A 24,867-nucleotide genomic window follows, 5' to 3' on the forward strand; every position below is an offset into this window, starting at 1 on the left:
GGAAACAAGCAGAAAACACATTTATGTTGTGCACTTCTCCATAACAAATGGACTAATAAAGTTGTATTGTAGGACTCTCTGGGAGAGGTGTCCAAGCTGCAGAACTTCCTGCAGGACATGGATGACTTCCAGTCCTGGCTCTTCAAGACCCAGAAGGCCGTGGCGTCCGAGGATATGCCTGAGACTCTGCCCCAGGCAGAGCAGCTGCTGAGCCTCCACGACGCCGTGCATGATGACATGGGCACACACGAGGAGGACTACTACAAGGTTAGTTTCAAGTTGTAAAGTGTAAAGTTTGTTAAGATTTAAAGTAAATCTTACACAAATCCACAACACACAGCTAGAACAGTGGGCATAGTTTTACAAATTATCTTTTCAAATTATCTTATCAAATTAACTGCCTTGAGTTATCAAGGCAGTGACATAAATATGTGATCCTGTGTGGCTCCGTTAGTAAGATCGTGGTGCTAATGATGCCAGAGTCGTGGGTTGGATTCCTGCTGGGGCCACATATACTGAAATGTATACAGTTACTGCACTGCTTGGATAAAAATGTCTGCTAAATGGCATCTTATGATTACTATTACGTTAGGTGAGGGACACGGGCGTGGCGGTGACCCAGGGCCAGCTGGATGACCCTCAATACCAGGAGTTGGACAAGAGGCTGAAGGGTCTGGACCGCGGCTGGGACGAGCTCCACAAGATGTGGGACAGTAGGAAGGGCTTCCTGGACCAGGGCCTGGGCTTCCAGCAGTTCATGAGGGACGCCAAGCAGGTGGAGACCATCCTCAACAACCAGGTGAGATAAACCAACGTTGTGATACCAGGTTGTTATATTTAAAGAAAGCAATTGTTTTCCTTAACCAGGTTTCCATCCAACCTTTTTATGTGAATAAAGTACAGGCTGTCACAACCTGATGGAAACAGCACATTTTTCGGTAAACTTTCCAAATGTCGACAAAACAAAATACCCTAGCTTTTATGCGCAGGTATTGATAGGGTAGTGCATACGGCCCAGTACATCACTGGGGCCGAGCTCCCTGCCATCCAGGACCTCTATACCAGGCGGTGTCAGAGGAAGGCCCAAAAAATTGTCAAGGACTCCAGCCACCCAAGCCACAGAATGTACTCTCTGCTCCCGCACGGAAAACGGTACCAACCAACAGGACCCTGAACAGCTTCTACCCCCAAGCCATAAGACTTGTAAACAAGACTGCTAAATAGTTAATCAAATGGCTACCTGGACTACCTGCATTGACCCTTTTTTGTACTAACTCTCTTGCACCGACTCTATGCACACCCACTTTACCCACACACTCACACAGTAAGTATTCAGACCCTTTGCTATAAGACTCGAAATTTGAGCTCCGGTGCATCCTGTTTCCATTGATCATCGTTGAGAAGTTTCTACAACTTGATTGGAATCCACCTGTGGTATATTCAATTGATTGGACATGATTTGGAAAGGCACACATCTGTCTGTATACAGTCCCACAGTTGACAGTGTATGTCAGAGCAAACACCAAGCCATGAGGTCGAAGGAGTTGTCTGAGAAGCTCCGAGACAGGATTGTGTCGAGGCACAGATCTGGGGAAGGCTACAAAAATGTCTGCAGCATTAAAGGTCCCCAAGAACATAGTGGCCTCCATCCTTCTTAAATGGAAGAGAAGTTTTGAACCACCAAGACTCTTCCTAGAGCTGGCCACCCAGCCAAACTGAGCAATCGGGGGAGAAGGTCCTTGGTCAGGGAGATGACCAAGAACCCAATGGTCACTCTGACAGAGCTCCAGTGTTCCTCTGTGGAGATTGGAAAACCTTCCAGAAGGACAACCATCTCTGCAGCACTCCACCAATCAGGCCTTTATGGTAGAGTGGCCAGATGGAAGCCACTCTTCAGTAAAAGGCACATGACAGCCCACTTGGAGTTTGCCAAAAGGCACCTAAAGACTCTCTGACCATGAGAAACAAGATTCTTTGGTCTGATGAAACCAAGATTGAACTCTTTGGACTGAATGCCAAGATTCACATCTGGAGGAAACCTGGCACCATCCCTATGGTGAAGCATGGTGGCAGCATCATGCTGTGGGGATGTTTTTCAGCGGCAGGGACTGGGAGACTAGTCAGGATCAAGGGAAAGGTGAATGGAGCAAAGTACAGAGAGATCCTTGATGAAAACTTGCTCCAGAGCGCCCAGGACCTCAGACTGGGGCGAAGGTTCACCTTCCAACAGGACAACGACCCTAAGCACTCAGCCAAGACAATGCAGAAGTGGCTTCAGGGCAAGTCTCTGAATGTCCTTGCGTAGCCCAGCCAGAGCCCGGACTTAAACACTATCGAACATCAATGGAGAGAGCTGAAAATAGCTGTGCAATTCCCCAAATACAGGTGTGCCAAGCTTGCAGCTTGACTCGAGGCTGTAATCGCTGCCTGTAAATGTGATGTTTAGGTTTTTTATTTTGAATAAATTTGCCAAAATTTCTTAAAACATGTTTTGCTTTGTCATTATGGGATATTATGTGTAGATTGATGCGGGGGGAAAACAATTTGATCCGTTTTGGAATAAGGCTGTAACGTAACAAAATGTGGAAAAAGTCAAGGGGTCTGAATACTTTCCGAATGCATTGTATAGTCATGTTACTTTTACTCTATATTTTTATTCGTTATTCACTGTGTATTTATTCCTCATCTCACTATTTATATATTTTCATTGTATCATTAACTCAGCATTGTTTGAAATGGACCGGTAAGTAAAAATTTGATTTGAATTTGAACTTGATTTGAATAACATGGCAAGCGATGCCATGTTGTGTCGTCCTCCCAATACGATTTGGGAAAGCACGCCATTTATTAGGCTACAGATTAAATACGTTTTGAACTTCACAGGGTGGTGAATGTGCAAGGTGACGATAATGCGATAATATATGTCATTTAGCTTTTATCTATTATGTGCATATGAGCTTGATGCCCCTTTTCCAATAAATATCGAGAGTCTTATTCTGGTGACGTGATGATCGATGCTTGGTTGCCATTTGACAAATAAAAATAATCTCGCTCTTTTGTCTATAATAATCTCATCATGTAGGCTATACCCGCACTGTATATGTGAGCTGTTGGCTGGAGCGCACGTGCCAATACCGGTGGTCACACTCGCTATATATATATATATTTTAAAAAATGTGACGCCAGTAGAGTTGAAAATGTGATGGAAACCCATTTAAGTTGTTTATTTAATTCGGTACATGGAAATTGAACTGCAAAAGTAATTTTTTATGTGCACTACGTCATCACGCACAGCCTTTTTGTCCACAAGTGAATTTGATGGAAATACATCTCTGGTGGGAAAATACGCATATTGTTTCATGTGGATTATACAATATTCACATGAAAATCTGTCGCCAATTGGATGGAAACCTAGCTAAATAAAGCGAAATAAAGGTTTACATACGTATGAAGATAAACAAATAATGTTGTGATTTTCCCTTTACTACAGTATCGCATTTCCCTGTTGTCTTTGTATTGTGTTTTTACTGTGGGTTTTACTGTGAATGCTGGAGTGAGTAGGATTTTCGATGTATTCATTACACATGGCAAATAAAGTGAACATTTAAACATGGAATATGAATAGAGTTAAAAACCCAATGAAAATCGAAAAACTGTAAAGCAGAAAGTGAACAATTTGAAGGGTGCTGTGCTATGTTTGTGACTGTGGTGGGTCAAGAGTACATTGATGTAGTTTATCTTCTGTTAGTCAGCACCTAACGTAATGGTTGTGGATTCTTTATTTCTTTACTTCAGGAGTACACTCTGGCCCACACGGACAAGCCTGACACCCTGGACGGAGCAGAGCAGGCCCTGAAGAGGCACGAGGACTTCGTCTGCACCATGGACGCCAACATGGAGAAGATCGCCAGCATGCTGGAGGGGGGACAGAGATTGGTTGACAGGGGGAACCTCTACTCCCCCAGGATCCAAGATAAGATGGACCTAATCCAGGACAGGTTAGTCTTGGATCTTTTTCTGGTCTCATATTTGCTTAATTAAAATTTAAAAAATTAAAAAACACCCAAAGGACATCAGCTTTCTTTGAAAAGACTTCTTAGTTTATGAACTATAAATGAATACAAATGGCTCTCTTTTATACAATTAATTCTAATGTCAGCCATGGGTTTATAAGAGGATCTGTCTGTACATATTGTAATGAACTTCCACAGAGAAAATCTCTACTCTACATTATCTGACCTATTGACCTTTACTTGTTTCGTCTGTTCCCTCAGTAGTGAGTGTTAACCACATACTGTAGTTCAGCTAGCTATTATCCTGCCACTTTGAGGAGCATGAAACACATAGGGTGTGTCCCAAATGGCACCCCATTCCCTTCATAGTGCAGTACTCCCTATGTAGAGCCCTATGTGTCCTGGCTAAAACTAGTGCACTATAAAGAGAATGGGGTGCCATTTGGGACGTACACATACTGTACAGTAGTTCAGCTTGCTATTAGCCTGCCATTCTGAGTCAGCTAGGTCAGCAATACATAATTAGTGTTAACATTGGTCTAGTGGAGAGGGGGAGAGGCGAGGGAGGGAGCTCCTTCTCCCATTAACACACGCCATTATAATCCCATCCGGCTTCACTCTACTCTGCTGGGAGGGAGACGGTTGGAGGGCGCCGGGTGCCTGCTATGATGGGTATTGATCGCAGAGAGAGTGTTCTTCAACCCAGAGGAGGTAGTGATAGCTATACTGAGAGATCAGGAGGGGTGGGGGGCTGTGGAAGGTCTTTAGTAAAGACTCTTTACTGTGTGGCGCTGGGGCTGGAACTGGAAAGGTTCAGTAGAGGGGATTGCATGTGTTGTTTACACCCTACCATCAGTCTCTGTTGTGGGGACCTGGGTCATGTTCATTAGGCACCAAACGGAGAAAAATGGACTGAAACAGGGAGGGACTTCGAATAAGAGATGCTCGTTTTAGTTGTCTTTTCAAACATTTTTCGTTGCGTGCCCTAATGAACACGACCTTGGCGATATGGGACTGAGTCTAACGTGTTGTTCTGTTGTGTCTGTGTGTTTTCGATCTGCAGGTACCACAAGAACAGAGGCAAAGCCAACGACGTTACAGGGGTACTCAAGGATAACCGTGATCTTCAACACTTCCTGCAAAACACACAGGATGTAAGATATTTTATTCAGTTTTTGGTAACACGATACAGCAAATGTGTTCCTGTCTTACTTCTTACTTCTGACTCTGTGTTGATCTCCGTCTCTCTATCCTCCACCTCGCCACTCCCTCTCTCTATCCTCTCCACTCCCTCGTTCCATCCTCTCCCTCTCCACTCCCTCTCCCCATCCTCTCCGTCTCCATTCCCTCGTTCCATCCGCTCCCTCTCCACTCCCTCTCTCCATCCTCTCAACTATCCTTTCTCAATCCGCCTCTCACCTCCATCTCCTCACCCCTCCATCCTCTCCTCTCCCCCTCTCAATCCCTCTGTCCATCCTCCTCCTCTCCCCCTCCTCTCCATACCCTCTGTCCTCTCCCTCTCTCCAGCTCACTCTGTGGATAAATGAGAAGATGTTGACGGCTCAGGACGTGTCATATGACGGGGACAGGAACATTCACACCAAGTGGAAGAAGCATCAGGCCTTCATGGCTGAGCTGTCCTACAAAAAGGACTGGTTGAACAAAATAGACCAGGTGTGTGTGTGTGTGGATGCATGCGTGTGTGTGTGTGCAAGGTGCAAAGTGACATAGCTACACTGAGCTGTCAGAGCCTGTACGCTCGCTCCACTACAGTATCAGTTTCTATGTGTCCTTGTGGTCACATCCTTGCTATATGCCACATGGTGTAATAAGTAACAATATTTTCCATGTGACGTTTAACATCAACCCTGCTCTTCGCAAAGGCATCTAGCTTAACTGGCTTCTGTTTCTGTTCACTTAACATTATGATTTTGGATTGAAATAATAATATACAAAGTAAGTCGCCTTGCCCCGAGCCAGAATGTCCCAAAAGGCATGATCTTCTGTTTGTGGATCGTGAGGCAGCTTAATGTACAAGTACACCCACTGGACATGATGCTAGTCTATCCCAGTAATCATATAGCCTACTTGAATTATTCCTGGTATACATCCCATCCATATTACTTATCATACATGTGCCACAGACGCTGATGGATTATATAACAAGTATGAACGTTTCCCCTGTGACCGTCCCTTCTTCTCATCCACAGGAGGGCCAGGAGCTGATGGATGCCAAACCTGAGTTCGAGCCCATCGTGACCGAGCGTCTGGCGAAGCTGCATGAGCTGTGGGACAAGCTAGAGTCCACTGCCGAGAACAAGGCCCGTCTGCTGTTTGATGCTAACCGTTCCGAGCTGTTTGACCAGAGTCTGGCCGACATGAAGAAGTGGTTGGCTGAGCTTCAGAAGGAGCTACAGGGAGACGACGAGGTCAAGGACCTCACAAATGCTAACATCCTGCTCAAGAAGCACCAGGTGTGTGTGTGGAGGGGTGTATCTGTCTAATGTTCCTCCCCCAGTTTCGGAGGTTGATCGAACAATAGCACTCTAGACTCCGGACCATAAGCCGGAGAGTTCCAATCTGCTTGGTGAGAAAAAATCAGTTCTGCCTCCAGTCTGCCCAGCCACTAGTTTAACCCCCCCCCCCCCCCCCCCCCCTCCCTCCAGCAAACAGAGAACCAGGTGCGTGACCGTGCGCAGGAGCTGGAAGAGCTCCAGAAGGCTGTCGAGAAGCACGGAGGCCTAGCCGGGAGCAGGGAGGACCAGTTTGAGACTGAGCAGCAAGCTATCCAGACAGACTTCCAGCAGCTCCTCAACCCCCTGTCCCAGCGCAGGGGCAAGCTGGAGGCAGCCAAGGCCGTGCACCAGTTCTACAGGGACCTGGCTGATGAGATTGTGAGGATTCCTTTCAGCTTATCATCAGCGCCATTTCAGTGTTGTTGTTTCCATCTGAAACGTGTCAGAATGCTTCCTCAGAGAAATGCTGACATGAACGCTATGTGTTTCACTGTTCTGTTCTCGCTCCGTTTCTCTCTCTATCGTAGCTCTGGGTCGAGGAGAGGTTGCCCCTTGCGATGTCAGATGAGCATGGCAACAATCTCCAAGCAGGCCAGATGCTGTTGAAGAAGAACCAGACGTTACAGAGGGAGATCGAGGGTCACCAGCCCCGGATGGATGAGGTGTTGGAGCGTGGCCGGAGGATGGCATCGGCCGCGACAGAGGCGGGCGGGCCGGAGGCTGAGCGTATTGGACAGCAGGTGTGCACATGCTCACGATTGCACGTGCACACGCCCGTACACACTTCTTGTTTTCTACCCCGTGTCCCTTCTCCTCACCCTCTGTTCCTTCCACCTCTTCCCATTTTTGTTTGCTTTCAATGGTTTGTTACTGATACTGTTTTTGTTATATATTGTGTCCCTGACTCCAGGTGAAGGAGCTGGAGGAGGTGTGGTCTCGGCTGCAGGATGAGATGGCTAAGAGGAGAGACAGGCTGAACGGATCTAACCTGGCCCAACAGTACTATAATGACGCTGATGAAGCTGAGGCCTGGATAGGAGAGGAGGAGCTATACATGATCACTGATGAGAAAGCCAAGGTAAGGAGGTGAGGGGAGGAGAGGAAAGGGGAGGAGAGATGAGAGTTGAATAGAAGAGCAGGAACTCTACATGATTGCTGATGAGAAGGCCAAGGCATTGCACTCCAAATATATTTACAACTATCAAGTTGATCTTACGGACTGTCGGTCCTTGCAACCATAGCTCCACTGGTGAATCGAGAGTGGTGACATTTATCCAATCCCATCCCTCATAGTAAACCAAGCGGTGGGGCTGCTGTTTGGCTGAAGAAACATATAAAAGATTGTGGCTTTCAAGTGTTCATTCCCCCCCCCCCCCCCACCCCCCACCCCCCACCCCCCACCCCCCACCCAGGATGAGCGAGGTGCCATGTTGATGTTGAAGCGTCACCTGATCATGAAGGAGGCTGTAGATGACTACTCAGACGCCATCCAGAAGCTGGCTGACCGCGCACAGAAGATGCTCAACGAGGACCACCCTGATGGGTGAGTGGAACCTAGATATTTAGGGTTCAGTCAGCTTACCTTGGGTACTACAGTATAGCTATCACTACCTCCTCTGTAGGCCTCAGACTAAGCAAGACTATGTTGAATACATGTGGAGAATCCTCCCTTTTTCAGATTGGTCTCTTGTTCCTCACTGTGTAACAGTATTGAGAGTGATAGGTGTGGTTGCGATTGGGTCCCTTACCACACAAAGATCAGACAGCTATGATACATCTTGATGCGTGGTGATGACTTGTCTCATCTTGTCAGTCACTCGCTCTTTCTCTCCCTCCCTCTCCTTTCCTCCCTCCCGATAGTGAGTCTGTCATCCGTCGTCAGGGCCAGGTAGATAAGCAGTACGCTGGTCTGAAGGACCTGGCAGAGGACCGCAGGAGGAAGCTGGACCATGTCTATCATCACTTCCTGCTGAGCCGAGAGGTGGAGGATCTGGAGCACTGGATCGCTGAGAGGGACGTGGTGGCCTCCTCCCAGGAGATGGGACAGGACCTGGACCATGTCACGGTGAGGGTGGAATACATACCAAATACAGAGGCCAGGGATTCTCAGTCTAGGACCTCTGGAGGGTTTCTATGAGCTTCCATGGGGTTCTTGGAAAAGCGGGGGGGAGGGGGACGATCGAGTTAATGGAACATTCTAGGCGGCTGAAGGGATAGAGAATGGTCGAAGCACGAATGTGAAGTCACACCTTGTATTGGGTTCTCTCTGTAATGTTCTTTATTGTTATGGAGTATATCCAAGCTTGAGAGCTCTTATGATTGAGCTCTCGTATTTTTTAAACGATTTCCTTTGTCATTTCCCTCCTCAAATCTAAACCGTCCAGATCCTGAGGGACAAGTTCCGTGACTTTGCCCGGGAGACAGGGACGGTGGGGCAGGAGCGTGTAGACTATGTGAATCAGACCATAGACGAACTGATTGAGGCGGGCCACACAGAGGCTTCTGCCATGGCCGAGTGGAAGGACAGCGTCAATGAGAGCTGGGCTGACCTGCTGGAACTCATAGACACCCGCGCTCAGCTCCTACAAGCCTCATATGACCTGCTCAAGTGAGTCTGGACACAATTGGTTGGCAAATAGTCCATTAATGCCACTAACTGTTTTTGACTTTGTATGCCTAGGCTCAAACACACAAGACAAACACACAAGGCAAACACAAGACAATAATTTGCCATTTTTTCAGACAGTGAAGACGTTTCATTTTTCCTTTCATAGACGGTTGAGATCTGACTTCTGACAGATTACAGTTGTATAATACAATAGTGGTACAGTGAGTGCTCAGCTGTAACAGAATGCCCTGGTGGTTCTCAGGTACTTCGATGATGGGAAGGAGCTGGTGGCTCAGATCCAGGAGAAACATAATGAGATTCCTGCTGACCTGGGAGAAGACTTCAGCAAGGCAGATACCTTCCACCGCATGCACGCCACCTTCGAGAGGGACATCAGCGCCCTGGGAAAACAGGTACACCTTAACCCCCTACTACCTGGGAAGCTACCTTGAGAGGTCGACGGGAGAGGCAGCGTTAAGATATTAAGAGGTGTTATGCTGACTTAGAGATGGCGATAGTGTAGAGCCATGTACATTTCAAGTTATATCAAGGTGAGTAGTTGTAAGACAGCATTTGTTTTTGTATGCCTTGTTGGCCTCCCTGTAACAACACATTGCAATAACACTGAACGCCAGTCGTGATTGGAGTCGCTCGAATCCGAAAATATGGGAAATGGGATTGAAAGTCTTCTACATCGAGGGTGTCGTGGTTCATTTCTGTATTATCAAATGAGGAGAGACAAACTCATCACGCAAGTCAGAGTTATACTTTAACCAAATCTTTATTCACTTATTAATAAGGAAAGCATGTCACACCACACACACACAAGTGAATGACGTGAGTGCTCTGCAGTTACGATGGCTCGTCGACGAACCACTCTTAGATGATTCATTGAGAGCCCCGACGCAAAGGATACAAAGATCTTTTAAATGGCAAGATACACCCGCTTAGTCTACATGACAAACAACAGATGTGTGGAATGGGTCACAAAGTTCGTATGAAAGAAATGAATAATTCACAGCAGACAGTATCTGCTGTAAAGACTGTTCTCTTTGTTTGGAAACCAGGGTCTGGCCCCAAAAACAAGGTTCCCCTCATCATTATCCACACTTGAGCCGACTCCACCCTGGTACCAACCAGTACACAAACACCAACTCATGCTATGGAATGCGGTCTAGGTTTTATCACCAAAGGCATTGTAAATCCACTGTGAGCATTAAGCCCCCAGAGGCCCAACTCAGGAGACTACGCACAGATGAGAGTGTTCTAAGAACCGTATTCTACTCCATAAAACAACCATTTGATGCAATAACAGTATTATAACATCATCTTGTAATGTTGCTCTCACATAGTTACCACCATAGAGATTCTATATCTAAGTTCACCACCTCAACCTCCCTCCTTCTCCCCCACCAGGTGCAGCAATTCCAGGAGACAGCGGTCCGTCTGCATGCCCAGTACGCTGGGGACCAGGCTGTGGAGATCCAGACCCAGGAGAAGGAGGTGGTGGAGGCCTGGAAAGCCTTGCTGGATGCCTGTGACGGCCGCAGGAAACGCCTGGAGGAGACAGCTGATAAGTTCCGCTTCTTCACCATGGTTCGAGACCTCATGGCATGGATGGAGAGCACCATACAACAGATAGAGACACAGGAGAAACCACGGTAATCTCATGTGACAGACTGTTAACATAAATGCTAGCGAGCTAGTGCAGGCGAAACTTGGTTCTGGGTTCTGAGTTTAAGGTGAACAGGACAGGGGAGGAAAGGGGATCCCATGGCTCTGTTGGTTGGAGCCAGGTATTTGCAACAACAGTTGTGGGTTTAATTGTCACAAGGTGTATACCACACATCCTGAATATATGCCGAGAAAAACATCTTCAAAATGACTAAACAACAGGGAACGGAGGAGAGAGTGGACTGGGGATACGGAGGGGTGAGGGGATGCGGGGAGAAAGGAAGGGTGAGGGATGGAGGAATAGAGGATGGAGAGATAGAGGATAGAGCGATAAAGCTAGACGATCACATGTTGTTTCTACCTCTCTCTCCCCGCAGGGACGTGTCATCAGTAGAGCTGCTGATGAAATACCACCAAGGGATTATGTCAGAGATCGATCAGCGTGGACCCAAGTTCTCTGAATGTGAGGAGCACGGCAAAGCTCTGCTGGCTCGCAAACACAAAGACTCTGTTGAGGTGAGGAACACCAGGGCTCTATGTCAATTCTTTGCATCCTATCTCCACGCCTCTCCCTTCCCTCAGAACTTCTCCTCCAATGTGTTTTGAGAAGGAGGCGAGGAGAGCGTATGCAAGCAATCAAGTAGAGGTGAATTGGGGAAGAGCCTGGGGCTACACTAAGTTCTTTCAGATATGTGGCTGTTTCCTTACCTTGTGACGCTACCTCATTTGAAAACTGAATTCATCTGACCATCCCTGTTGCTGTCATCCTCATTCTCTCTCAGATAAGTATTAAGCTGAGCCAGCAGAGGGAGAAGAGGAAGGAAATGATGATCAAGTGGGAGGACCGGTGGGACTGGCTCAGGCTCTGTGAGTACAGCAACAACAACAACCCTCCCTATTCCCCTCCTTCCTGATACTGTATTATAGACCCGAGTGAACACAAAAACACAAGGCCTGGGTCCAAATAGCATACTTACACATTTGTCTTCTCTCGTGTTATGTCCCAGTGTTGGAGGTGTGCCAGTTTGCACGGGATGCCTCAGTGGCGGAGTCGTGGCTAGTGGCTCAGGAGCCATACGTGGCCAGCAAGGACTTGGGACAGACGGTAGACGAGGTGGAGAAACTGCTGAAGAGACATGAAGCCTTTGAGAAGTCCACCGCCACCTGGGAGGAGCGCTTCTCAGCACTGGAGAGACTTACTACGGTATATTGTGGATAGGATTGTGTGTGTGTTGGGGGGGGGGGGTGTTGTTTGTTTATGATCTGTGTAAATCTGTTTCCTTTCGCATTTTTTTTTCCGATGTCCCCATTTTTCATATAAACAAGCGCGGTGTGTGTGTATCCATTACCTTTATTTGCGGGTGAAAATGACTACATTCTATGTCTGTGTCTCTCTCTCTCAGTTGGAGCTGTTGGAGTTGAGGAAGCAGCAGCAGGAGATGCAGCAGATTGTAACAGAGGAGCAGCAGCGCTCACAGATGGAGAGCAGGAGAGAAGACACAGGGTTCGCCGAGGACTCTTCTCAGCTCTACACCATCGAAGAGCAGACACTGGTTCGTACTGAGCTAATGTATGCCGACAAAATGACCATCTCTGACGATATTATTCCCAATCTGTCCTGTTTTCTGTCCATTAGTTATTCTGTCCTTTCTCTCTGTGTATGGATGGTATATAAGGATATTATATCCGTATGTATGTGTACATTAACATTGATTATACCTAAAATATCATATTCCCTCCCTCACTCCTTTCCCAGCCTGCGTCTGGACCAGTGGTGGAGCCAAGTTCAGGTCAGTTGGAGGGGACAGCAGGTGACTCCACGATGCCCATGCTCTCTGAGATGCAGGATGCTGGCTTGCATGAGGCTAGCTCTCTGGAGCTGCTGGATGCTTCTGTGTCTGGACAGACCCCCAGAGAGGGGGAGATCAGGGCCACTACCCTGCCCGCTGAACCCCTCAGTGCTAAGGCTGTGCTGCAGGAGGGCATGCTGGGACGCAAACACGACCTGGAGGCTGCTGGGAAGAAGACTTCTAACAGGTAGATACGAAATGATTTGCGTAGAATTCAGGCAGCACATTTTGCCAGTTCTTTTTTAGGTCACCCTTTATTTGGATAGACCAGCTTTTCCATCTGTAGATGCTCTACAGAAGGCCATACAATCAACAAACTATCTGCTCATAAACAACTTTTTGCTTAGGCTATGGTTAAAGTTACGGGGAAGTTTTGGGTTAGGATAAGGGTTAAGGTTAGGGTTAGAGCTTGGGTTGGTCGATAGTGGAAAGGTTAGTAAGTCTGTAGAGCATCTATAGATGGACTATCCACATAACGTGTAACGTTCTTTTTATAATTTGGGGTATTTTAAGAAGGTACCATCGCACTCACTCGACTGAGGGCTACATTTGATCAGATCCGCGCTAGCCAACACCCGCACGTGGGTTGTTTTGGCGGTGTAAGAGGTAGAACTGTGTTAGAACAATCAAATCCACGAGTGGCTCCTTGCTTTAGCTTGTCGCGGACACTGCCATTGGATGCAATGAAACCACCCGACTTTCTAATCGGACAAATCCTACGCAGCCACGTTACAAGTATTCTAATGTCTACACCTCAATTAGACAGATAAACATCCCCCATCCAAATGAACATGAAAACATGCCTGAGAGTAAACTTTCTATTGCCGTTTTGAACATCTAACTTGGTAGTGATAATAAGGAAGGGAGTGATTTGTGACATACAAGAGCAGCCGCTCATCTACATTACATGACCAAAAGTATGTGGACACCTGCTCGTCGAATATCTCATTCCAAAACCATGGGCATTAATATGGAGTTGGTCACCCGTTTGCTGAAATAACAGCCTCCACTCTTCTGGGAAGGCTTTCCACTAGATGTTGGAACATTGCTGCGGGGACTTGCTTCCATTCAGCCACAAGAGCGTTAGTAGCGTTCTCCCTGCATCCGCCAAACCCAGATTCCTCTGTCGGACTGTTTAGATGCTGAAGCGGGATTCATCACTCCAGAGAACGCGTTTTTGCTGCTCCGGAGTCCAATGTCGGCGAGCTTTACACCACTCCAGGCGACGCTTAGCATTGGGCATAATGATCTTAAGCTTGTGTGCAGCTGCTTGGCCATGGAAACCCATTTCATGAAGCTCCCGATGAACAGTTGTTGTGCTGACGTTCCAGGGGCAGTTTGGCAGTGAGACGATTTTTACGCGCTACGCGCTTCAGCACTTGCCGGTTCCGTTCTGTGAGTTTGTGTGGCCTACCACTTTGTGACTGAGCCGTTGTTGATCCTAGATGTTTCCACTTCACAATAACAGCACTTACAGCTGACCGGGGCAGCTTTAGCAGGGCAGAAATTTGGCAAACTGACTTGTTGGAAAGGTGACATCCTATGACGGTGCCAGGTTGAAAGTCATTGAACTCTTCAGTAAGGCCATTCTACTGCCAATGTTTGTCTATGGAGATTGCATGTCTGTGTGATCGATTTTAACACCTGGCAGCAACGGGTGTGGATGAAATAGCCAAATCCACCAATTTGAATGGGTGTCAACATACCTTTGTATAAATAGTGTAATTATCAACTCATACTCATCTCCGCTGTGCAGATGTCTGCCAACACGGGTTAGCGCTCGATCGGATTGAATCGAGGCCTTACAGTAGATAGGATATAAAGTGTAGTTCAAATTAATATCATTCAAGTTCATGGCTCTACCGCAAGATAATTCAAATCGTTTGGGGTAAGCTTGGGATGCGTATGTATCTGGTTCAGGTCTTCTCCAGCAAAATGTGTTTGTGCTCCTGTCCTCTCACAGGTCCTGGAACAACCTGTACTGTGTGCTGAAACCTGGTCAGCTGTCTGTCTATAAGGACGCCAAGAGCATCAGCCATGGCTCCACCTACCACGGAGAGGACCCTCTGTCGCTCTGCAACGCCAACTGTGAAGTCCTGACCAACTACAAGAAGAAGAAGCACGTATTCAAACTGAGGCGAGGATCCGGAGTCTCTCAGTTTACATAGTTCACATCAGTGGAGGCTGCTGAGGGGAGGAACGGCTCATAATAATGGCTGGGGCGGAGCGAATGGAATGGCATCAAACGCATGGAAACCATGTGTTTGCTGTATTTGATACCATTCCGCCTATTCCGCTACAGCCATTACCGCGAGCCCGTCCTCCCCAATTCAGTTGCCGCCAACCACCTGTAATTCACACACTCCGTTATTGCACTTTTCGTTTGAATCGTTACTGAATGTTGTTCATTTGGCTGTCTCTCTTCCAGGCTTGGCGATGGTAGTGAGTTCCTGTTCCAGTGTAAAGAAAAGGTGAGTTCTTCATGCACTTCTAACTAATCATGTTATACTATAGCAGTCAATCAATCCGTCATCAAAATACAGCTCTGTTGAACCATCTAAAAGATAAGCTTTCTGCCCTTTCTGGAATTAAATCACAAGTATCTCTGCAGAAGTATTACATCTGTCAATGTATTATGAACGTTAATCTTGTAGCGATCTTAACCCCAACACCCAAATTCAATGAAATATATTCAGCATAAATGGTTATTTCAGAAGGAGCTGGATCTTTGGACCCAGGCGATGGAGAAGGCAGTGAAGCCCCTGGCGCAGGAAGAGGTAGGACCCTCAGGGTCCGCAGGGGCCCGGGCCCACAGCCTGCCCCCTCCTTCCTCCTCCACCACCCCAGAGCCAGCGAAAGACAAGAAAGACAAGGAGAAGAAGGGATTCAGTCGGTTCGCAAAGAAGAAGTGAGGACTGACTGACGATATTTCCATCACATGGGCAGAAGTTGTAGTGTACAATCAGTAAGACAGATTTTTATCACCTTAAAATATAGTTTTTTTTTTTTTTTTTTTTACAATAAAATACATGAGATATTGTAGTTTTTAGATTTAAACCTACGCTCATGCTGCTGAGTGTATTTAAGCCAGTGTATCAATTTTTCGTTCTCTTTTTGTTTTCTCTTTGACAACATATGCTACATTTAAATAGTTCATTTAAAGCACAGGAATGTTCTTTTGACACTCAACCAAAGAATGTTTGTACATTTGGAGCTCATATCGTAAAATCATCAAGATTTGGTATGGTAGCTATTTTAGCTAATTAAATGATAGGCCTAGTGTTGCCTGAAAGAGAGTGAAACATTGTACAGTGCTGCACAGTACAATAACTGCATGCACGACAAGTACAACAGCAAGTATGCAAACTAATTGTCCTATGCACTGTGGAAGCCAAATAACATTACAGAAATTGGATGTTATAGACTGTTTTAGCTGAGATGATGAAAGTAACACAATTGAAAGACGATCATGTTACCTTGTTATTGTCGTGCTTTTACCTAAAACAGAAATCAACTCAATGACTTTCAACCACGACTTTTACCAGAATAGCACTGTGGCCATCTCTGTTGCTGAGAACTTGAAATAGCCTATGCCTAACACCTGTGTATCGAATCTCATATCTATATACAATACCAGTCAAAAGTTTGGACACACCTAGTCATTCAAGGCATTCTCTCAACCAGCTTTGAATGAGTAGGTGTGTCCAAACTTTTGACTGGTACTGCATCTAAAGATGCATGTTTTTAAATTTTTTATATGGTGCTATAGTGTCGTGATATTATTAGGGCTCTTCAATCAGCTCTGCTTTAGCCAACCTCTGCATAGCGGTTGTTTTGACAGTGTAGGTGATGGAACTGTGTTAGATTTGTCAAATCCACATCCTCTATGCGAGTGTCTGCTATTGCCGGTAAACGCTTGATCTGATTGAATCTAGGACTTACACTCCAACTAGACCAACTTGGCCTGCCCTATTGGTCCTTTACTTTGGACTGCAGAGTCATATGCAACTGATTCTATCACACTTTGTTTGGTTTCACTCAAAACATCTTCAATTACATAATCGGAGACAGAAATACTTTTTTAGTCTGTCAAAAATCGAGGATAAAAATTGTGGGTCAATCAAATCTAAATTGCTTTTCCAAAACCCACACAGTATGAAAATTCATAATGGAAGAATGTGTCAAAATGAATGAATGTATGTACGTATGGAAATACAGAAAGCGTTGAAGACGGGTAAAGACAACTACTTTTGTGCAATGTGGAAAATCAGAAAAAATGTATTTAATTTGAAATCGACCGTCAGAATATTTGAATTTCATTTTTTTCCCTCAATGACATTGGTAAATTTAATGAAACATATTTAAAAAAGGAATCCATTCTGAAATATTTTATTTTACATCACCTAAATCTATACATGTACAGTATATAATTGATCTGCATTACTAGGAAAATATACTAATACATTTGACTACTGACAGTCCAACATTGTTTGTGTAGTTTGTTTTTCCTTTGTATCAGGTATACCCCCTTCCTTTGTGCTAGGTTGCTGGTGTGCGATATCGAATGCCAAACCAAAATGACCTATTTACAGAAAGTATTCAGACCCCTTGACTTTGCCCACATTGTTAAGTTACACCCTTATTCTAAAATGGATTAAAAATGTTATATATATATATAAATTATACATATATACATACATACATACAATACCCTATAATGACAAAGTGAAAACAGGTTTTTAGAACATTTTATTTAATACATTTGCAAAACAGACACCTTATTTACATAAGTATTCAGACCCTTTGCTATGAGACTCGAAATTGAGCTCAGGTGCATCCTGTTTCCATTGGTCATCCTTGAGATGTTTCTACAACATGATTGGAGTCCACCTGTGGTAAATTCAATTGATTGGACATGATTTAGAAAAGGCACACACACCTGTCTACACAAGGTCCCACAGTTGTCAGAACAAAAATCAAGCCAAGAGGTCAAAGGAATTGTCTGTAGAGCTCAGAGACAGGATTGTGTTGAGGCACAGATCTGGGGACGGGTACCAAAACATTTCTGAAGCATTGAAGGTCCCCAAGAACACAGTGGCCACCATCATTCTTAAAATGGAAGAAGTTTGGAACCACCAAGACTCTTCCTAGAGCTGGCCGCCCAGCCAAACTGAGCAATTGCAGGAGAAGGACTGACCATGAGAAACAAGATTCTCTGGCCTGATGAAACCAAGATTGAACTCTGGACTGAATGCCAAGCGTCAAGTCTGGAGGAAACCTGGCACCATCCCTACGGTGAAGCATGGTGGTGTCAGCATCATGCTGTGGGGATGTTTTTCAGCAGAAAGGACTGGGAGACTAGTCAGGTTCAAGGGAGAGATTAACAGAGCAAAGTACAGAGAGATCCTTGATGAAAACCTGCTCCAGAGCACTCAGGACCTCAGACTGGGGTGAAGGTTCAACTTCCATCAGGAGAACGACCCTAAGCACACAGCCAATATGACACAGGAGTGGCTTTGGGACAAGTCTCTGAATGTCCTTGCCAGAGCCCGGACTTGAACTCGATGGAACACCTCTGGAGATGAAAATAGCTGTGCAGCGGCACTCCCCATCCAACCTGACAGAGCTTGAGAGGATCTGCAGAGAAGAATGAGAGAAATTCCACTAATACAGGTGTGCCAAGCTTGTAGTGTCATACCCAAGAAAACTCGATGCTGTAATCCCTGCCAAAGGTCCTTCAACAAAGTACTGAGTAAAGGGTCTGAATACTTATGTAAATATATTTTTTTTTTATACATTTGCATATTTTTTATATATGAAAAGGTATCACAGTTGACAGTGCATGTCAGAGCAAAAACCAAAACATGAGGTCAAAGAATTGTCCCCGTTTTGCTTTGTCATTACGGGGTATTGTGTGTAGATTGAGGTCAAAAAAACGAATTTACTCCATTTTAGAATAAGGCTGTAATGTAACACAATGTGGAAAAAGTCAAGGGGTCTGAATACTTTCAGGAATGCACTGTACATGTCACGTTGTAATCAATTTTGACACTAGAATAAATGTTTGACTGAAATTGATGCTACAGAGGTTGTTTCCAAAACGAGAAGTTGCTTTTTTTTAGGGGTAATCACTCTTTAAAAGGAATTGACCCCAAACCTGCTACACATTGCCTTTTAATGTACTGGCTGTGCTGTCCCTCTAGATCCTTCATCCATTACACTTTCCCACCCTCACATCTACTCTCCACATACTAAACTCAACGTCTTTATCTTCCAGTCCTCTGTGTAGTGGTTTTTAAATCAGCATTTTCTACTCTCTACAAGCTATGTAAAATATCCCAAAATGTTGACAGAAAATGTCTACTACATTGAGAGGTGAACTTGAAAATAAACTCAGAAACCGACAGTTTGGAGTTACTGTATGTTCCCCCCAGGCAACACACACACACACTGGGTAGAGAGCAGGGTCAGACGCCATAAGGGTGCCTTGCTTGAGGACACAACGGTAAATTCAAAGCTCTACAAGGTTTTACTGAAGAGTTTAATGAATTATACAAATATAACAATTTTACTTTTAAACAGAAAGAACAAATCTGTTGGTGAAATAAAAAGGCACTTTTACTATGTTAAACAATCATCCAGACAGAACAAGCCGTGTTCCTCGACATATTCAAACTTAAAGAGGCAGTTGCTGAGTTTACATTACAGTCGGTAAACCAACAGCATCGAGACAGAAGGATAACGTAGCAGTAGCTCTAGCATTAACGACTAATATCAAGACACTGAAGTCTGTGTCACTTTGGTTTAAATACAGCCTTGGATAACAGTTTAGTTCACTCTGTAGGAAATCGATAACTGACCAAAAGTATACCTGAATGCAGAAGAACATAACATTTTGTTTGACATTTTCTTACAAATATTTATAATGAAAGTAAGGAAAGAAACCGATGGGACATTTCGGGATGAGTAGGTTACTGACAGACAGAAGAGGCGTTTTGGGGACAAGGCTGTTACAACACAGCCACTTTGCCCTTTCCAAGAAACAGGCAGTAAGGCCTCTCTCAGGTGACAAGGAGGCAGTTCAAATAAAAATGAGTGAAATAACATTGAGGTGAAGTACAGCACTTGATCCATTGGTGGCAGAGGTGTAGCCTGGTCCCAGATCTGTTCGTACGGTTACCAACTCCATTGCTCATTGTAAAGCAAATGAGGGACAAGGAGTTTTGCACAAACAGACTAGCACTCAGGCTAGCAGAGGGGAGTCTAGGCATGCTAAGATCTTTCATTAATATTAGTTGTTACTCTTGATCAAAGAGATATTGCTACAATTCTAGGGGACTTCCAGCATAGAACTTAATAGATCAACCATTGCACTAAAAGGGGATAATGGGGGGTTTAAAAAAAGCTATCTTTATTCACAAGTCATTTCTGCTTTATACGAATAATTAAATAGGCACATAATTTCAAACAATAACAATTGGATACAATAACAATAATTACAAGAGCCAGGAACCAAATTACACGATTTAAAGCTGGGGTGTTAAACATACGGCTGGATGGGGGGGTCCAACAAACTCAATATACTTTAAAATGACAAAAACCAAATAGTGGACCTACATTTATAGTTTCTTGACTGTGTCCAGCTCGCCAATAAATCACCGAAATGAAAGCTAGACAGTCAGGGAGCATCGAAAATGCCAAAAGCAAATTTTGACGGCGAGGAAATATAACCGATTCTCAGTGCAGCCCTCCGGACCTCATTAAAGATCAAATGTGGCCCCCGGAGAAAAATTTGTTTGACACCCAAGACCTAAAGCGTTTCCCTGCATACCCAGAAGCGGGTACAGCCGCTGTGACACCTTTAGACCACCGGGGGGCGACAGACGCATACGGCTGTGAATCTGGTGGCGCTCCACGTTATACTCCTAGAACGCGCGGGCAGATTATCAGGGCTCGTATAAATAAAGCATTTCAGGGTAGGAGTGCTGATCTAGCAGCGGGTCCCCCGTCTTGCGCAACTTCTCTCACATTAGGACTCCTACTCTGTGACGCTTTAGGAATATGGGCACAGATCTCACAACGCCTGGAGAAGTGATTCACCCGGTCACATACTAGGGATTGGGCCCCGGGCGAGGACTTTTATCTAGTCATAAAAGGCACAATAAGAGAGTGTGTGCATATTTACATATATCATTACAGAGAAGGCAAGTGTGGTTCAATGTTTTTTTTTCCTGGTTGATTATCTTTGTTCAAGGTGTGAGTGTGTGTATGTATTGTATATTTAAACACTAGTATGTACATGCGTGCACATGCAAGCTGAGGCAGAGAGTCAACGTGGATGATGTGGAAGCGAGAGCAGGTAGGTCTACTTGATGAGCTTGTTAGCTCGCTGGTTGGCTTCGTCGATACGTGCTTTGTTCATGTCCGCCTGAGAGAGAGAGAGAGAGTACAGACACCAGGTGAGAGGTGGATGAACACTTCTACATTTCCATCACTTAGTGCAACAGTAGCACTTCCTTGACAGTGGAGGCCAATGTTAGGCAGCCTCATGGTACACTAAAGAAATATCTAGAAGAAAAAGAAACGCACACCTATTTAGGCGAGGTGCTGGCTAGCGGAGTAGAAAACTTAAAAATAAAGGGAGAGCCGCACACTCTAGGAGCTCAGATGCAAAAATGTAATTACCAACGTTTCGACAGCCAAGCTGTCTTGAGAAATATACCACAGACTTGACTAAGGTATCTGAGGTGTAGGAAGGTGAAAGACTAAACTGTAAAAAATATATAGTCTCTTCACACTTAGATCAACGCAAACTTCAGTCATTTAATATGAAAAACTTTTGCTCACAAACACCGTCAGAGCATACTGGTGGCATCCATGGCTGCGTTTATACAGGCAGCCCAGTTCTGATCTTTTTCCCCACTAATTGGTGTTTTGACCAATCACATTAGATATGTTTTTCAGAGCTGATCTGATTTGTCAAAAGACCAATTAGTGAGAAAGAAAAGATAGCCATAGAAAGAGAGCCTCGCGGCATAATAAAGCCGTAAGGAGTGAGGCAGTGTATGGATGGATAACACAGCCCAGCTATGATGACAACCCACCTTATCTGTGATGCGGTCGATATGTTTGTTCTGCTTGTCTATCTCAGAGCCCATGTCCATGGCCATGTTCTTCAGGTTGCCTATGATGCTGCCCACCTGGTCCAGATTCTCCTCCATCTCATCCTCGCGAGCATCGTTGGTTACCCTTGGGGGAGAGAAAGGGACACGTTACACAAATATCTACTAATCTCATACGCATTTTCATGAGACTTTTTCGCTCTTGCTTGATAGCCCTAACCCTTCGGTTTTACCAGATCTGAAGGGTCTAGGTAAGTAAAATCAATGTAGCGATGGACCTTCCACCATATTGCCGGCCACCTTACAGATCTGCAAACATTGAAAGGGCAAAGGGAGCAAGAGTGACTTGGGACCGGCTGATAAATTCTAACTAGGTGTGTATATTACAGTTGACTGGCTTCCCTCACCTCTTGATGTAAGGTCCCCCCATGGACTGCTGCTGGTTGGCCTGTCCATTACGGATGCCTGATGGTTGAGTGGACACCACCGAGCCGTCCACTCCCTCTCCTCCACCTGCACTGCTTCTATCACCAATTCCCCAGGTACGCTTGTACTTAGAGTCATGCTCAATGGACGTCACCCTGATGGACAATACATCTATCAATAAAAGTCGTTCAGTCCGTCAATCAATCAGGGGACAACTTCAGGGGAAGATAGATTAAAACATGCTAGGAAACTGTGAGAGCAATCATTACAGAAAGTACAGTACAGAAAGCTACGACGACTCATTTCCAGTGTAGCAGACAGAAGTGAGATTGTAACCGTTCAGCTACCTGGTCTCACTCAGTGTGTTACCTGTCACATGGGCAGACACAGAGGCCACAGCACTTGGACAGGTCAGTCAGGTTCTTCTCAGCCTGTCTCATATCCTGGTTGATCTGGTCCATACCCTCCTCCGTACGCCGCAGTTGCTCTGTTACACAAACAGGACAAAACATCAAAAAGATCCAGCTCAGGGAAACGCAATATTAAAAACATGTTCATCGATTCATTTAACCTCTATTCATTTATGGTTTAAAAAAAATGGTTTTGATGATCAATGACAAAATGTCTTCTCTAGGGCGATTCCACAACAGGAAGGCCAAGAAATATTTTTGGTATCTCAGATTGCGCTTGCAATTCTCACGTAGAAACTTAATTGGGACGAAGGTTGTTTGATATGCTTTTTACAAATCATGATGAAAGTATCCATTTTAGGCCTTTTTTAGTCCTACTCCTTATAGTGTGCCCTAAAATATGGAGAATGTCTAGATTTAGAAATACACATTACATTTATTCAACATGACCATCTCAAAAAGTACCCTTTCTGATTTAGTAAATGTTTTGACATATTTTAGACAATATCAGGGGTCGGAAACAAGCGGCCCACTGGGAAAAACCTGCCCAGGTTAGTCTCAATTCCAATTGTAGGTACATTCCAGTAATTCAATATTATCCCCAACAATTCCAATTAGAATTCAATTCCCTCAGGCTCTAGTCAGACAGCATAGCTACAGTGGGTATCAGAAGCATTCCCCCACCCCTTGGATTTGTTCACATTCTGCTGTGTTACAAAGTGGGATTCAAATTCATTTCATTGTGATTTTTTTGTCATTGATCGACACAATACCAAAATGAAAAAAAAAAAGAAGTAATTACAGCTGTGAGTCTTCTTAGGTAACTAAGAGCTTTGCACACCTGTATGGTGTAATATTTGCCCATTAAACGCCGAGTAAGGCGTGAAAGATTGTGCAGAAAACCAGGTGTTTTAACCGACGTATGCTTACTTCGATTTTGACCGTACGCCGATTAAGGTAAGCAGAGTAAGGTGTTTACATGACTATTGCATAATTTGATGTGATGTGTTGGATTTGAAGTTTCAAGTTTTATTATTAGTCGTATGTACAGGATACACATGGTATTCACCGTCTAACACAATGCTTCCTTGCAGGTTCCTTCTTGACAATGCAACAATAAGAAATAAAGACGAACAAAGTAAATGGCTCAGTAGAATTGAAAACATTTTAGCATAAGTATAATATAAAAAAGGAACAATTTATAGGACAATATTGAAACATGTATCGGGGGGGGGGGGGGGGGGGGCGCCAAACACAAGGCTTTGCATTTAGGCCAAACATTTGATTCCTTTGTGGTGTTTTTATGCAGTATTACTTTAGTGCCTTTGTTGCATACAGGATCCATGTTTTGGAATACGTTCTGTATACTTGAATTCTTCTTTTCACATTTAGGTCATTATTCTGGAGTAAGTACAATTTTGTTGCTTCATTCTCAGTTGTTTTCTCCCTTCATAGCCATTGAAGCCCGTAGCTGCTTGAAAACTGGCCAATGGTCTCATGGTGACACCCCTGAGCAGTTTCCTTCCTGTCCTGCAGCTCAGTTCAGAAAGACTATCTTTGATGTGTCTGGGTGGTTTAATCCATCATCCAAAGCATAATTATTAACTTGACCAGGCTTAAAGAGATATTCAATATCAGATTTTTTTTTCAATGTTACCCATCTACCAATCACTCCCTGATCTTTGGAGTTGAATCTGTGCTTAAAATGCAATACTTGACTGAGGGCCCTTACACATGTATGGGGTACAGAAGGGTTAATGTAATTTATGTGATATGTAAAGCCAATTTTTACTCCTGAACTATTTTACCCTTGCCTTAACAAAAGGGGTGAATACTTTCACAACAGCTATATGTTATTTTTTATAAAATGTGTTGACATTGGAGTATTTTGTATAGATCAATGACAAGAAATCACAACTAAATCCATTTAAATTCCACTGGCATGCATTTATTAGAATTGTTTTTATCAAAGTGGGGTGAATACTTATGATCCCCATTATATACTTGAAATATAGAAATCCAAGTTGAAATGATTTATAACAAATCCTGTAGCCAATGTTTGATACTATGTGCATTAATTACATTTACTGGGAAATGTAAAAATACTGAATTCAAATTAAATAAAATATGAAATGTTTTACAATTCCAATTAAAATAGTCAAGTCTAATACCAATTCCATAACTTGAAGATTGTTTAAATTTGAATTCAATTTTACATAAAATTTAAAATTAAAATAATAATTTTTGG

General features: G+C 44.4%; 2 protein-coding genes across 5 annotated transcripts in view; one reads left to right on the forward strand and one right to left on the reverse strand.

The window, feature by feature from the left end:
* The window catches only part of LOC139553251 (spectrin beta chain, erythrocytic-like), a 59,402-nt gene extending 40,335 nt beyond the window's left edge, over positions 1–19,067 (forward strand). The window contains exons 20-41 of one of the 2 annotated variants that reach the window (XM_071365383.1): positions 73–267; positions 593–799; positions 3,796–3,998; positions 5,077–5,167; positions 5,541–5,687; positions 6,224–6,487; positions 6,680–6,907; positions 7,057–7,269; positions 7,440–7,607; positions 7,942–8,072; positions 8,390–8,594; positions 8,914–9,137; positions 9,400–9,550; positions 10,554–10,798; positions 11,189–11,327; positions 11,594–11,678; positions 11,819–12,015; positions 12,215–12,364; positions 12,568–12,848; positions 14,625–14,798; positions 15,090–15,132; positions 15,379–19,067. In XM_071365383.1, the coding sequence (XP_071221484.1) occupies positions 73–267; positions 593–799; positions 3,796–3,998; positions 5,077–5,167; positions 5,541–5,687; positions 6,224–6,487; positions 6,680–6,907; positions 7,057–7,269; positions 7,440–7,607; positions 7,942–8,072; positions 8,390–8,594; positions 8,914–9,137; positions 9,400–9,550; positions 10,554–10,798; positions 11,189–11,327; positions 11,594–11,678; positions 11,819–12,015; positions 12,215–12,364; positions 12,568–12,848; positions 14,625–14,798; positions 15,090–15,132; positions 15,379–15,573 (3,936 nt within the window). In that variant the 3' untranslated portion in view covers positions 15,574–19,067. Of the gene's footprint in view, positions 1–72; positions 268–592; positions 800–3,795; positions 3,999–5,076; positions 5,168–5,540; positions 5,688–6,223; positions 6,488–6,679; positions 6,908–7,056; positions 7,270–7,439; positions 7,608–7,941; positions 8,073–8,389; positions 8,595–8,913; positions 9,138–9,399; positions 9,551–10,553; positions 10,799–11,188; positions 11,328–11,593; positions 11,679–11,818; positions 12,016–12,214; positions 12,365–12,567; positions 12,849–14,624; positions 14,799–15,089; positions 15,133–15,375 lie in introns of both variants that reach the window. The other variant, XM_071365382.1, reaches the window with a different exon arrangement.
* Positions 19,068–19,183: 116 nt separating this feature from the next.
* LOC139553253 (synaptosomal-associated protein 23-like) overlaps positions 19,184–24,867 on the reverse strand; it is a 40,820-nt gene continuing 35,136 nt past the window's right edge. For all 3 annotated transcript variants that reach the window (XM_071365389.1, XM_071365388.1, XM_071365387.1), the window contains exons 5-8: positions 22,579–22,696; positions 22,191–22,364; positions 21,766–21,910; positions 19,184–21,089 (exon numbers count right to left, since the gene is read on the reverse strand). In XM_071365389.1, coding sequence (XP_071221490.1) covers positions 21,027–21,089; positions 21,766–21,910; positions 22,191–22,364; positions 22,579–22,696 — 500 coding nt within the window. In that variant the 3' untranslated portion in view covers positions 19,184–21,026. The remainder of the gene's footprint in view (positions 21,090–21,765; positions 21,911–22,190; positions 22,365–22,578; positions 22,697–24,867) is intronic.

The sequence above is a fragment of the Salvelinus alpinus genome, chromosome 25 (assembly GCF_045679555.1).
Source record: "Salvelinus alpinus chromosome 25, SLU_Salpinus.1, whole genome shotgun sequence".
Lineage (NCBI taxonomy): Eukaryota > Metazoa > Chordata > Actinopteri > Salmoniformes > Salmonidae > Salvelinus > Salvelinus alpinus.